The sequence below is a fragment of the Eurytemora carolleeae genome, unplaced genomic scaffold, assembly GCF_000591075.1.
Source record: "Eurytemora carolleeae unplaced genomic scaffold, Eaff_2.0 scaffold635, whole genome shotgun sequence".
Lineage (NCBI taxonomy): Eukaryota > Metazoa > Arthropoda > Copepoda > Calanoida > Temoridae > Eurytemora > Eurytemora carolleeae.
The window spans coordinates 160179-175244 of NW_019396549.1; the positions used below are offsets into that span (position 1 = coordinate 160179).

The following is a 15066-nucleotide window of genomic DNA, read 5'->3' on the forward strand; positions in this document are numbered from 1 at the left end:
ATTATAGAGCATACTGTACATTGTAGAGTATACTGTACATTGTAGAGTAAACTGTACATTGTAGAGTAAACTGTACTTTGTAGAGTAAACTGTACATTGTAAAGTATACTGTGCATTGTAGAGTAAACTTTTCATTATAGAGCATACTGTACATTCTACAGTATACTGTACATTATAGAGTATACTGTATTTTATAAAGTATACTGTTCATTATAGAGTAAACTGTACATCATAAGGTATATAATTTACATTAAAGAGTATACTCTACATCATCAGGTATACTTTACATTATCGTATGCTGTACATTAAAGATTATCCTGTACAATGTAAGGTATACTGTACATCATAAGGTATGCTGGACATTATTGAGTATACTGTATATTATAAGGTAAACTTTACATTATCAAGTATATGCTGTACAGTATATAGTATTCTGTACATGATAAGGTATACATTGCATTGTAGAGTATACTATACATTATAGATTATACTGAATATACTCTACATTAATTTCGAGCAAAATGTTGTAAGGGATTGAGTCTTTGCCGCAAACTCTGATTTTCTAATCCTTTATCACTGCAACTTGATGCAGTAGACCTAGGATATTTCATGTAATCTGATGGAATAAATAATCCTAAATCACTGCAACTTGATGCAGTAGACCTAGGATATTTCATGTAATCTGATGGAATAAATAATCCTAAATCACTGCAACTTGATGCAGTAGACCTAGGATATTTCATGTAATCTGATGGAATAAATAATCCTATATCTCTGCAACTTGATGCAGTAGACCTAGGATATTTCATGTAATCTGATGGAATAAATAATCCTATATCTCTGCAACTTGATGCAGTAGACCTAGGATATTTCATGTAATCTGATGGAATAAATAATCTAAGGTTGAAATATAAAAAGATTTCCGATCCACCATTAGGTTGCAAAGATGTAGGGATTCGAAAATTGAGGTCAAAAACTCAAATCCTTTACAATGCTTTTGGTTGTTCTCTCTCCGCACAAAATTTACATAGCATTGGTTTTAAAGAGGGTATTTACCTCTAAAAACGGGAATAGTCCATGGGACAAGCATCATGTATCAATGTGCCAGACGTTCACACAGGGTTACACACAAAGGAAAAGACAGTAAAGACGACCGGAAACTCTAACAACGTGACGATTCTAAGGCTATATTGTTTATTCTGCTTAGATAAAGTTATATCATTACTTATTTAATGATTTGGCAGATATACAAACAAGTTTATAGTTGAAGGGAATCGTGAATATAAGGAAACAGATAGTAAATTTCCGTACAATCGTCTTTGAAGTCTGATCGTATGTAGGTAACCCTGTATTACAGATTATGTAAATTGTGAATTCCTAAATCTTTTAGAAGTAAGACGACATATATACACATAATTAATGTTTATATAAAGAGTAGTACAGGGTGTCCCAGGAAACATGACAGTTCTCTTTTTCCATAATTTGTTAAGTTCTTGAATACCAAAGAGAATAATAAAAAACATCGCTTGGTAGTATTATTATAATAAAGTTGATTTCAAAGCAAAATATAATTGAGTAAAAGATTTGTTAGCAAAATAAACTGCACACAGTCTTTAATATAAAATAATATTATGGAAGAAGACATTTAAAACTATTCACCAACTGTCATGTTTCGTGGGACACCCTTTAGTATGAGTAGGAGCGGATGAAAGCAGGCGGCCATAATCCACAACAATTTTCTCTTCCATGCCACAACATTTAAGTCTTCCGGCTGTTATTACGTTTATTATTGATAAAATTAAGGCATTGAAATTGCAATTTAAAATAATCCTGTCTCTACGCGAAAGATGTAACCTTTAGGAAATTGTAGAAGTATTAAAGTGTTTTCCGTTCACATTTTACAAAGAACATTTTTCATTACTTTACGCATTGTGGGCACCGAGAAAAATAGTTTGGGGGAAGTGTAAAAAAAACGAAAAGATTAAAAAAATCACAATATTAACTGTCATTACCTGAGGGTTACAGATTTCCACAAAAAAATCTATTTTGCAATTTTCGGTTATGGGCGCCCTTTGAACTTTAAGAGTATGTTATGGTGCATTCTTTTTATTGTTCCTAATGTTTTATAAATGAGCCATTTTAGAGGAAAGATTTATTTTGTTTTTAGTGAAAATAAGTTTAGCAGTTTACGTTATAAGGAATCATTATTATTTTAATTTAAAACTTAAATATAAAGTTCTTTATATAAATCTTTTGCATGACATCGCTGATTTTTTTTAAATCACAATCTCAATGCCCTAAATTTATCATTTATAAACGAGAATTGCCTGAAGAGTCAAATCCTGACGCATGTAAGACTGTACGGTTGTGGCTCATAACTCTCGGAAGACAAAAAAGCTAAAATGTGGCATGGAAGGGAAAATGTTGTGGCTTATGGCCGCTAGCCTTATCCATCTCGGAGTAAAAGTAGAAGATGGAGTAGTAGTAGGAGTAGGAGTAGGAGTAGGAATCGAAGTAGGAGTAGGAGTAGGAGTAGAAGTAGGAGTAGTAGTAGGAGTAGGAGTAGGTATTATTTACGATCTGAATGGTTGAATTTGTGGATTTGTAAGGGTCCTATGACGCTCTTGGATATAAGACGTTTTTAGCCATTTTCTCCTGATGAATATATATCCAACAGATAAAAGAAAACATAGTGGCAATCGATATCAATTTTGATTTGATTTTGATATCAGCCTACATATACCCCCTTTAATTTTTGTGAACATATCCTTTAATAAATTCCCTGCAGTCTTCATTCTTTGAAACATTTGTAACAAATCATCAGTTACTTGGAATTCTGTTTACTTTCTGTAGCAGGACATTTTCATTTTGCAAAGTGCAGATAAAATATTTATATTACATTGCACAATTTGCAGACATCGTGATCGTATTTATTTCTGAATGGACATTCTTAAAGTTTTGTTCAACATGTTTGTATATATTATTTCTTGAACTTAATATTTGAATAATTTTCAAAAATCTTGATTGTACAGTAAATAAATTTTTATTCACACACAAAAATAAAGCTGAATTGTCCAATTTTAACTAAAAAGTTACTTATTATCGTAAAATTAGGATCCATGTTTTATCATTTCTATGTTGATCAGTAGCTGACCATCATGTTCTATGTTGATCTGTAGCTGACCATCATGTTCTATGTTAATCTGTAGCTGACCATCATGTTCTATGTTATCCCCGGAAATCAAATCTAAAAATCTTTCATAAGTTCAAATCTTACATTGCATGTTTTAACATTTTGGATTATAACTTTCATTTATTTAATTGGCTAAGCTCTTAAATTCACAAAGTATCCCTTGAACCTTTATCTATGCAGAACTGAAAAATATATTATTGGTTTGCTTTCTGAAAATTGATAGTTTTAAATTATGGTTTCTCTTTTAAAGGACAGCCGAGACAAAGTAGAAAATTGTTAGAATTCAACACTTTCCAAACTGAAAACCATGATATCTTCTCAGGTATCTGTTCCACAGATATAACTTAATCAAGAACACAAGGTTCACACAAATACCAAAGTCAATATAAATCCGGATACAGCTCAGTCTGTATTCTCAGGTATCTGTCCTACAGATACAATTTATTTAAGTACCAATCTATATCTATCTTTAAGAAAGTTATTCAATAAGTTTCTCGTTCGCTAACCAAGTAATAATTACTCTCACGATGTAATTAAAACGGAGTATCATCCCAACTGACGTTAATTTTGATTTCTATGTTACAGGTTAAGTTAATAACCGTAATTACAAGTTTTGCGTCTTTATATACAAGAGTGTAGTTAGGCTAATCACAACACAGAATGACATAGTTATTTACAGACATAATTAGGTTAGGTTAATCGCAGTATAAGTTCTACGTAATTATTTACAAGCGCATTTAGATTAACAGACAGACAGAGGTTATTTTGAAATAATATCTCCACTCTCCACTTTCCGCTCTACACTCTACACTCTACACTCTACACTCTACACTCTACACTCTACACTCTACACTCTACACTCTACACTCTACACTCTACACTCTACACTCTACACTCTACACTCTACACTCTACACTCTACACTCTACACTCTACGCCCTACGCTCTACACTCTACACTCTACACTCTACACTCTACATTCTACACTCTACACTCTACACTCTAAACTCTATACTCTACAGCCCTTTGATCATGATACACCCTTCTCAAAAAAAAGTAAAGGCTTGAAAGTAACATGATCGAAACCCAAAAATGGACTTTACATGAAACATTGTCATTTTACAAACCTCCCACGGTTGATAAATAAATAGATTCATCTATCTATCTTTTTCCTGCAATTAATTCCAAATGATGGAAACGTGAAGCAGATTAACAATATTTTACAACAAATAAAATGATTTTATGAGTAATTAAACGGTGGCAGGTTACATGTTTAGTATAGTTACCAAATATCTTCTAATCACAGTTTTATTCTTAGAGTATAAAATCCAGCGGATCACTAAGATTTTGTGTGAAAGCTAGCTGCGTTTATACATAATCTGAGAGGATTAAGGATGGCAACTCTGTTCTTCTATATTATCTGAGAGGATTAAGGATAAAAACTCTGTTCTTCTATATTATCTGAGAGGATTAAGGATGAAAACTCTGTTCTTCTATATTATCTGAGAGGATTAAGGATGAAAACTCTGTTCTTCTATAGAATCTGAGAGGATTAAGGATGAAAACTCTGTTCTTCTATAGAATCTGAGAGGATTAAGGATGAAAACTCTGTTCTTCTATAGAATCTGAGAGGATTAAGGATGAAAACTCTGTTCTTCTATAGAATCTGAGAGGATTAAGGATGAAAACTCTGTTCTTCTATAGAATCTGAGAGGATTAAGGATGAAAACTCTGTTCTTCTATAGAATCTGAGAGGATTAAGGATGAAAACTCTGTTCTTCTATAGAATCTGAGAGGATTAAGGATGAAAACTCTGTTCTTCTATAGAATCTGAGAGGATTAAGGATGAAAACTCTGTTCTTCTATAGAATCTGAGAGGATTAAGGATGAAAACTCTGTTCTTCTATAGAATCTGAGAGGATTAAGGATGAAAACTCTGTTCTTCTATAGAATCTGAGAGGATTAAGGATGAAAACTCTGTTCTTCTATAGAATCTGAGAGGATTAAGGATGAAAACTCTGTTCTTCTATAGAATCTGAGAGGATTAAGGATGAAAACTCTGTTCTTCTATAGAATCTGAGAGGATTAAGGATGAAAACTCTGTTCTTCTATAGAATCTGAGAGGATTAAGGATGAAAACTCTGTTCTTCTATAGAATCTGAGAGGATTAAGGATGAAAACTCTGTTCTTCTATAGAATCTGAGAGGATTAAGGATGAAAACTCTGTTCTTCTATAGAATCTGAGAGGATTATGGATGAAAACTCTGTAATTGTATATATCAGCTGCTGGGGGTATATATAAATACTTTGTTCTAATGTATATCCTGAGAGGCTTTTGGTCGAAAAAAAAATTCAAAAATATCTCAATAAGGGTCTTAAAACACTGAATTCAGTTAATGGATTTTGAATGGATTTGTTAATTATTAAATTAATTAAAGACAAAAATAACTGGTTTTTGTAAGAGGATTGTGGGTGAAATTATATAATCTGAGAAGATTATGGATGAGAACTCTGTTCTTTTATATAATCTGCGAGGATTATGGATAAGAACTCTGTTCTTACATATAAACTGCAGAGAGGATATTGGGTGAAAACTCTGTTCTTATATATAAATTCAGAGAAAAATAAATGGAAACTCTGTTATATTTTATAATCTAAGGAAACAGCTACTCATTGTAATTTAATGATAAACGTTTCCGCAAGTTTTGATGTTTTGACATCTCTTATATTTACAGTTATATTCACCAATATTTAATATTTAGTTGAAAACAAGGAGAATATAATCCTAACATTTAACCCCTGGCTGCAGAGCAAATTAACTGCACAGGAAATAGGTTTTAGGTTACTGGGTAATCAACTTCATGCAGATTCAAACATTCAGAGCTTGGAACTTTTGAATAAATGGAACTAATTTAAATCGCGTATTCATTAAATCTCATTAAATTAAACTCACTTTCATAATTTCAGAGATCAAATATTTTGCCAATAAGAGAAGGATATAATAAGTTAAACTTAATGCCCTATCAAAGTTAAACCCCCTTCCCATTTTAGCTTTAATTCTAAATCTAAATGATATGTTTCAAATTTAGATTAACTAATAATTTGAATTCATAGTTTTAAATATCTAAGGTCTAATAAGACAGTTCTATCTCTCCAGACTCTACAGTTAGACCTGATTCTATTATCATTTGTAGCAATAATCCAATCCTATCATAAATACTTCGCTACCTCGTTTATCTAAGTTGATATATGACCACTTTATTCCCCCTTCCTTTCTTCTGCGCCACTAATCATCTCATTTACCACCCTATATCCCTCTCAGTCATAAGTTTGCACTATTTATTAATTAATTAATCGAATTCTTATCATATGTACATTGTTAATATATTTAGAGAGATTTTCAAAGGAGCTAACATAATCTACGAGCGGAGCCATTATCAAAGGCTCGTGGCTAATAAAGATTGTTCGATGTAAGTATTTCAGTATTTGTGTCATGTGGGGCCCATAATGTGTAATAGAAGGGGACGACATTGAAGCAATATTTTATGTGTATTTAATGTTGATGTAAAGTAAACAGATTTCCTTGTACCTTGCAAATCAAGTAATGAGATATTCTCTTCATTGAGGAATCAATAATAATGTCTTTCGTCTTTACTTCTTCGTTGTATTTCATAGTTTTATGGGGACCACCGTATCTATTCCAAAGTTTGGGTGCGGATGTGCATTGCATGCGAATATTACCCGCTACTGCCTATTATCCAACTAAATGCTCAAAATTCCTCAAGTTTAAAATTCTAAATATCGAGACTAACTGTGTAATAAGATAATTATCTAATATCAGGAATTATGTAATTATTCATTCATTTAATTTAGATTTAATAAAGAAATAATTTACAGTGAATGCACTTTGAGGTCTAATTCTCTTAACATACGGAGATTTTAATTTCAAGCTATATTTCTTAAACTATAATTTTTTTTAATCGTTGAGTTTATCTTGAGTTTATCTTAAGTTTATCTTGAGTTTATCTTGAGTCCTAAGTTTTTCTTGAGCCTATTTTGAGTTTATCTTGAGTTTATCTTGAGTTTATCTTGAGTTTACCTTGAGTTTATCTTGAGTTTATCTTGAGTTTATCTTGAGTTTAGTTTGAGTCTAGTTTGAGTTTATCTTGAGTTTATCTTCAGTTTATCTTGAGTTTATCTTGGGTTTATCTTCAGTTTATCTTAAGTTTATCTTGAGTCCTAAGTTTTTCTTGAGCTTATCTTGAGTTTATCTTGAGTTTATCTTAAGTTTATCTTCAGTTTACCTTGAGCTTATCTTGAGTTTATCTTGAGTTTATTTTGAGTTTAGTTTGAGTTTATCTTGAGTTTATCTTGAGTTTATCTTGAGTTTATCTTGGGTTTATCTTCAGTTTATCTTAAGTTTATCTTGAGTTTATCTTGATTCCTAAGTTTTTCTTGAGCTTATCTTGAGTTTATCTTGAGTTTATCTTGAGTTTATCTTGAGTTTATCTTAAGTTTATCTTGATTTTATCTTGAGTTTATCTTGAGTTTATCTTGGGTTTATCTTGAGTTTATCTTATGTTTATCTTGAGTTTATCTTGAGTCCTAAGTTTTTCTTGAGCTTATCTTGAGTTTATAGTGAGTATATTTTGCGTTTAGTTTGAGTTTATCTTGAGTTTATCTTGAGTCCTAAGTTTTTCTTGAGCTTACCTTAAGTTTATCTTGAGTTTATCTTGATTTTATCTTGAGTTTATCGTAAGTTTATCTTGCGTTTAGTTTGAGTTTATCTTGGGTTTATCTTGAGTTTATCCTAAGTTTATCTTGAGTTTATCGTGAGTTTATCTTGCGTTTAGTTTGAGTTTATCTTGGGTTTATCTTGAGTTTATCCTAAGTTTATCTTGAGTTTATCTTGAGTCCTAAGTTTTTCTTGAGTTTATCTTGAGTTTATCGTGAGTTTATCTTGCGTTTAGTTTAAGTTTTTCTTGGGTTTATCTTGAGTTTATCTTGAGTTTATCTTGAGTTTATCTTGAGTGTATCTTGAGTTTATCATGAGTTTATCTTGAGTTTATCTTAACCCCAAATGCTCCATGCGCTGGGTAGTTTTAAAAAGTATAAATCATTTTTAAATAAATTTATTTGATTATATCATTAAACTTCTTCGTTATAAAAAACTATAAACTTGAGAAATCTAAAAAATGAAAGAAAAGCTGCATGATGATATTTATCTTTGTAACCTGATATAGCAGATCTTGTATCTTTTAAAATATAAGTTCTGTTTATTGATCAATTGATCACTTGACACCATCAAAGATATAGGTCAGAATATTAGATTTAATTAAGAATAATTAGTTCTTTTGAATAATTAATAAAAATAATGAATCAAAAACAAAATGTAAACAATGAATTTATATTAATAATGAATGCAATGAAACACTTCAATTTAATCGTATAAATGAATTTAAAAAAAAAAAAAATTTGAAATCATATTTTCTTAATCTTCTCTCCATTGATCCTCGGGTTCTGTTTCCTTATATTCGATTTTGCTTCCTAAAAATTACAATTAATGTTTTTATATAATTGAAATAATTGAATAATTGAAAATCACAATTTTTAAAAGATAAAGAATAAAATAGCTTAGTTCATTTGAGCAATTTTTTGAAAAATAAAGGAGAATTTAAAAACTTTTCAAAGGAATTGAGTCTTTGCAACAAATCCCAATTTTCTAATACCTATATATCTACAACCAAATTATGTAAACCTTTGATATTTCAAACTTTGATCGTTTGATATAACAGAAGTCATATTTTGAAATATCAAAGGTATACAACATTGGGTTGTTAAGATATAGGGATTTAAAAATCAGAGTTTGTGGCAAAGACTCAATTCCTTTACTAAATAGTTTCGGGAGGAGTACAGTTACCCTAGTATATAAAAGCTTTAGAATATATTGGTCTGGATGCGCAGTGTGCGATACGTATTCAAACCCCAATTTTCTAAGGCCATCTCATTTAAAAGTAAACCACTAACTTGTATTGGACAAATATTCACAAGTTTAAAGTTTCCCGGTCACGTGGATTTAACAATTTGTCCTATAAAACATATTTTTAAGCCTTTTTTTCTAAAATCGTTTTTGGCTGGCTTAAACGTTTTGAATAGAAAGTATCAAACAAACAAATCCGTAAGTTTAAAGATTGTTTTACTATGTAAACGTGTATGATTTCAAATAGAAGTAATGCTTCTAACTCTGGTTGGTCCGGGGTGCGTTGCTAGTGTCAAATGAGGGTGCTACTCAGGCTAGAGCAAAAAAAACTAGAAGGGGCGCAAAAAGTACCCCTATAATCCCCTCCCACTCCTGTATCTTCAGGGTTAATCAAATTATTGAATGTATCTATTATATTACCTCATGATAGTTGTACTCGCATTCATGTTCACTGCTTGAAATATGATTAGAGCAAAAATACTTCAAACATCTACAAATATGATTAGAACAAAAATACTTCAAACAACTAGAAATATGATTAGCAAAAATACTTCAAACATCTAGAAATATAATTAGAACAAAAATACTTCAAACATCTAGAAATATGATTAGAACAAAAATACTTCAAACAACTAGAAATATGATTAGAACAAAAATACTTCAAACAACTAGAAATATGATTAGAACAAAAATACTTCAAACAACTAGAAATATGATATATGGTTTACAGAAAATACCATGCATAAATAAACAAATGACTGATAGAAGAGTAAAAATGCAGAGTGACAGAATGAAGATACTAAAATGTCGCCCAAAGTTTCATTTTTGTTGAGACACCCTGCAATATTATCTCCAGTGTCAGTGTCACCCTTTAAACAATAATTGTACCTGCAGGGATATGATGTTAGACCTAGTTTCTTCCGACACTTTGTAGTGGAACACCTAATTCTAGATTCTATTAAATTCAATCTTATTTAAAGAATAAATTGAAAAACTCTATCCCATCTTACAGTTTTACAATGAAAAACTGTATGCTAATTAGAATTATTAATGCCAACTGCTAGAAAAGTCAAGTTGAAAAAAACGTAGGCAAACTGCAGTTTTTACTAACTCAACTCATTTTTAACATTTATTTTTTTGAAAGTCTGAAATAAAATGTTTAACAATGAGGAGGGATGGAAGTATTTTAGTACTTGCGCAAATTCCGCTCTAAATATGCAGGTTGAGATCGTTTTCATAGTTGTAGATCATTTACACTTTCATGCACTAATGCAAACTCCTGTAAGCGGCATTTATAATAAACAATTATGGAAGACATGAATCATTCTGCTTAATATTTGTAATTACTGTTTCAATTTTAAAGAAAATATTTACTTCTGTTTGATGAGTGTTGGTGTAAGATTAGCTGCTGAGCTGCCAGGCTTAGGGTCAGCTTTATCTTTCTTCAACCTTTTCCTGGAGGAGCTTCTACTTCTCGCAGCTTTCCCTCCAGCCTCAGGAGCTTTCCCTCTTATCTCCGTAGATCTACCTCTAGCCTCCTTACTTCTACTTCTACTTCTTGTCATCATAATACTGTTCTTGGTCTCCTTCCTTCCTTCTGTAGACCTACTCCGAGATCCTTTACTCGAAGTTTGTGCTCGTCCTTCTGAAGAAATTACAAAAAATGTTTTATTTTCGCCATTGTCTTAGCCTTTAGCTTTTCAAGAACTTTTGCGCCCAAGAGAAAACATTTTATAACAAATGAACTGAGTTTTTGTTATATTTGAACTTACTAAATTTAAAGATTGAAATATTAATGTCTACAACATTGGGTTGCAAAGATATAAAGATTTTAAAATCAGCGTTTGTGGCAAAAATTCAGTTCCCTTTCTTTATGGAAACATTTGGTTTCCTGATTTGGTTTACCTGGTTTTCTCTGTCTATCTCTAGATCGTCTAGGATGATGTTCAACCCTAAAGTTTCCAAATTAAAAAATTAAATAAAAAGAATTAATAATCTTCGTTTATCATTCTTTTTAAGAATTATTTTCACATGCAGTTGATTAATACTATTCCAACACTAAAAACAGTCTACACTAGTTAGTAGGCTTCAAACTTAAAAGTAAGTGATTGTTTATTGGCTTTGTTGATAAATGATAAAATTTCACGACCTGGTTTAGCAACGAAAGAAATTAAGATAGATTAAAATTAATGTTCACCTGAATGAAGGCTTTGCACCTGAGCTGTTATTTTTCACTTCTTCTGAGAAACGTATAATTTTATTGGCTTTATTTTGTGCTTGATCATCAGTATTGGTGGAGATAGCAGTAGAGTTGTTTACGGTTATCTGAGAGCTTCCTGTCGTATCTGAGATCGTAGCAGATTTTTTCAGACTAGCCTCCACGATTGCATTAGCAGAGTCCTCATCTTCTTTGTTCAGATCATTATCTGAACTTATATTGGAATTGTTCAGATCAATTGGACTCTCTGAAGCATTGTTCAAACCTAATTCTGGTTTATCATTCTCTAAGCTTTTGATGTTTGTCGTAGTTGATTCAGTAGCTTTGCTCAGGGTTGTTTCGTCGGTTTTATTTGTTTCTGTATTACCAAATACTTTCCGTGAAACATTTGGACTTGCTTTCACAAGGCCCATTATTGCATTGGTTGAAGAAGCTGTAACATTTCTCATGACATTGGAAGAAGTATCAGTAGGTGTGATCGAGTCTGCTTTCAAGCTGGTAGAAGCTGTCTCAGTGACAGCGACTTCAGCGATATCAGAAGTGTTGAATGTTCTGTTGGTTTCAATCTCATCTGTGACAGAAACATCGGATTCCTAAATTTTGTTTTTCATGAATACATTTGAGCTGAAATAATAGCAATCCCAAAAGAGACATGGGAATGATCTACTTTTCGACTGAAACTTTATCAAAAAAAGTCTGAAATTCACATTCTTTTAATATAAAAAACTTTGATATTACCACTCAAATGTTTTTTCAAAACTGGACCAAGAAACATATTACTTAAAAGTGTTTCTATACCTGACTTTTTTCATCCCACTTGGAATTTTGACCCTCGTTTCTCTCCATTTTCTGAAAATTTGTAGATTTTCAAGGAACAACTCCCGCATTTTCAGATTTGGTTCCCCTTCTTGTTGACTTGATTTCATTCTTTTCTGTATAAACATAATTTGTTTGTTTAAAAAGGTAATGTAAATGTTAGACTTAAGTTTAAATAGTTCAAATATTGTGCAGTGTAGACAGATCATTTCAATTAATAAGTAGATTTTCTATCTTCTGGTAAACTGTTTTTTGAAGCATAGTTTACACATAAGATTGTTTAAATGTTGTCTGAATATTCCGCAGTTTTATGAGTTCCACAGCAATTGTTTTAATTACTTATTAAATTGTGATTTTAGTTTTTCAAGTTTTTCTTTTTTTAAGTTACTCAACATTTAAAGAACATGGAAAGCGTGCTTGAATGCATATTGGCGTCTGAACAGGAAGCTCAATCGTCTACGCTAGTTGAGATCACCAAACAATTGGATGACAAGAAGATAGGTAGATAGACAGATAGGTAAAGGTAGCGCTAGAGATAGAAGATTTGTATTTTGTGTCTCAGTTGAAGAATTGTTTCAGGCATATATACACATATTATAACCTCAAGTTACAGACCTACTATTTAAGCGCTGTTACATAAATCTCTTCATATATTAACATGTTTACATATATAAAGTGCTAACCAAAAAGCATAAAACTTTTGAAGAAGAATTCAAAGATTTAAAGATTTTTAATTTTAGTCGATTGCTTAGGTTCAGAACTTAATTTTTATATCTAGTTGAATTTATTGTTATTTACAAATAGTATTTCAAGCTGTATTTCTTAATAATATTGATTTTAATAAGTTCAATGAGTTGTCAAAAAGTTGCTTGGACATAACAGTCATCGATTTTTATTCTTATTATTATTTGATTTTTATCCTTATTATTATTTGATTTTTATCCTTATTATTATTCGATTTTTATTCTTATTATTATTTGATATTTATCCTTATTATTATTTGATTTTTATTCTTATTATTATTTGAAGACGTAACGTAACGTTTTAAACTGTGAAAGCCAATAAAAATAAATAGAACTTGCATTATTTAAAGTGCAATCATTTAAATCATTAAATAGCTGAACTCTTTTTTTGCATCTCATTTTTAATTGAAATATAATTCCTTTCTGACCAATTTAGAATCTTCAAAGTGTCTCAGATTTATTATATCTTAAATTCTAACTTATGAACTAATGAATTGTAAAACCTTCTTAATTGTTTTAAAGCATTAGATTTAGAGACTTTTCAAACATAATTTCGAATGATCCTTAATTAAATTTTAAAAAATGGTACCGTTGTTTCCTTTTTCTGATCTAGATTGAGTGTGATATTATTGTTTTTCTAAATGAAAATTGATCTCTTTAAATCATGAAAATGACCCGCAGATTTATGCTACAAAGATAGTTAAGGAAAGCATTAGACGTTCACATTTTTGAAGATTGAAAAACGACAATATCTTTCCCATTAGTATAGTCACTCAACGGTTCAAATGGTATCGATGTGAATCCAACAATTAAGTCTACATAAATTCAATGTATTAGTACTTTTATTTTATTATTTGCATTTTTTACATTTTACAAATAATAGTATAACGATTTTGTGAATCAGCATATTTGAACAGTAAAAAAAACCTTAGAAGTTCTTGTAAATATTAAATTACACATTACCAAATTCCAAGACTAGGTCGGTATGTTTTATTGTCTATTTATGATGATGTCATTTATTTATAAATTGCATACATGAACTAATTAACTTTTTTAACTTGCATTCATGGACTGATTAACTTTTAAATCTTGCATACATGGACTGATTAACAGCTTGCATACAGGACTGATTAACTTTCATAACTTGCAAACATGGACTGATTAACTTTTATAACTTGCATACATGCACTGATTAACTTTATTTTAACAAATAATTTCGTCAGGAATGCTGAATAACAAAGCATTAAAAAGTCAGGATTTTAAAAATGAGTTTTCAGTTAATTTATTGAAATTGAAATTTTTTCAGAATTAACAGTCTTTAAAAATCGATGACATCGATAGACTAATCAGATGTAAGTATATTTTTTTATGTAATGGATTTTTTCTGTTTCTACATTTTAATCTTTTTTCAACTTTTTTGATTTATGAGTCTAATTTTGTTTAAATTAAAGGGACAACTTACCAAAACGTTTATTCTATATCTTGCATCAAAATGAAGTAAGCTGCAGGTTATATTAAAATCTTACATGTTTTCAATCATAAATTCTCTTCTTGAGAAGCTTTGTGAAAAAAATATGTTTTGAATTTCTAAGAAAAAAATAAAACTAGAGGAGGTACGAGGTCAAAAAGTTATACAAGAAATGTCGCATCAATTTGGTCTTGGTTGTGGGACCCTTTAATCAATTTAGTGTTACTTACAATGTAATAAACATTGCTATCAATTCTGTATCAGACCTAATTAGATATACATGGTGTTTACAGGGTATACTAGACAATACAGTACAGGGTATACCAGACAATACAGTACAGGGTGTTTACAGGGCATACTAGACTATACAATACAGGGTATACCAGACAACACAGCACAGGGTGTTTACAGGGTATACCAGACAATACAGTACAGGGAATAATAGACAATATAATATAGGGAATAATAGACAATATAATATAGGGTATACCAGACAATATAATATAGGGTATACCAGACAATATAATACAGGGTATACCAGACAATATAATATAGGGTATACCAGACAATATAATATAGGGTATACCAGACAATATAATATAGGGTATACCAGACAATATACTACAGGGTATACCAGACAATATAATAT

General features: G+C 30.6%; 2 protein-coding genes across 3 annotated transcripts in view; one reads left to right on the forward strand and one right to left on the reverse strand.

Moving 5' to 3' along the window:
- Positions 1-8585: 8585 nt before the first annotated feature.
- Positions 8586-12289, reverse strand: LOC111705324 (dentin sialophosphoprotein). 2 transcript variants are annotated; one of them, XM_023477825.1, is made up of 7 exons: positions 12189-12289; positions 11370-11983; positions 11078-11124; positions 10547-10817; positions 10061-10114; positions 9593-9662; positions 8586-8739 (listed from the first exon to the last, which is right to left on the reverse strand). In XM_023477825.1, the coding sequence occupies exons 1-7, from the start codon at positions 12234-12236 to the stop codon at positions 8674-8676; spliced, it is 1170 nt and encodes a 389-aa protein (XP_023333593.1). In that variant the 5' UTR covers positions 12237-12289; the 3' UTR covers positions 8586-8673. The 2 variants fall into 2 exon arrangements, with proteins under 2 accessions (XP_023333593.1, XP_023333592.1); XM_023477824.1 differs by having other exon boundaries at positions 10061-10120.
- Positions 10540-15066, forward strand: part of LOC111705322 (putative protein TPRXL) — a 21592-nt gene continuing 17065 nt past the window's right edge. Inside the window, exon 1 of the mRNA XM_023477823.1 lies at positions 10540-10550. The gene's annotated coding sequence lies outside the window, so the exon portion shown is untranslated. The remainder of the gene's footprint in view (positions 10551-15066) is intronic.

Bases quoted from the DNA above. Each gene is read 5' to 3' on its own strand.
- LOC111705324 (XM_023477824.1), bottom strand. From the start codon at position 12,236: ATGGAGAGAAACGAGGGTCAAAATTCCAAGTGGGATGAAAAAAGTCAG. The intron at 10,121-10,546 runs GTAAATATTTTC...AATAGAATCTAG, and splicing joins CCAACACTCATCAAACAGAA to AATTAGGTGTTCCACTACAA. The intron at 9,663-10,060 runs GTACAATTATTG...TCATATTTGTAG, and splicing joins CTAACATCATATCCCTGCAG to ATGTTTGAAGTATTTTTGCT.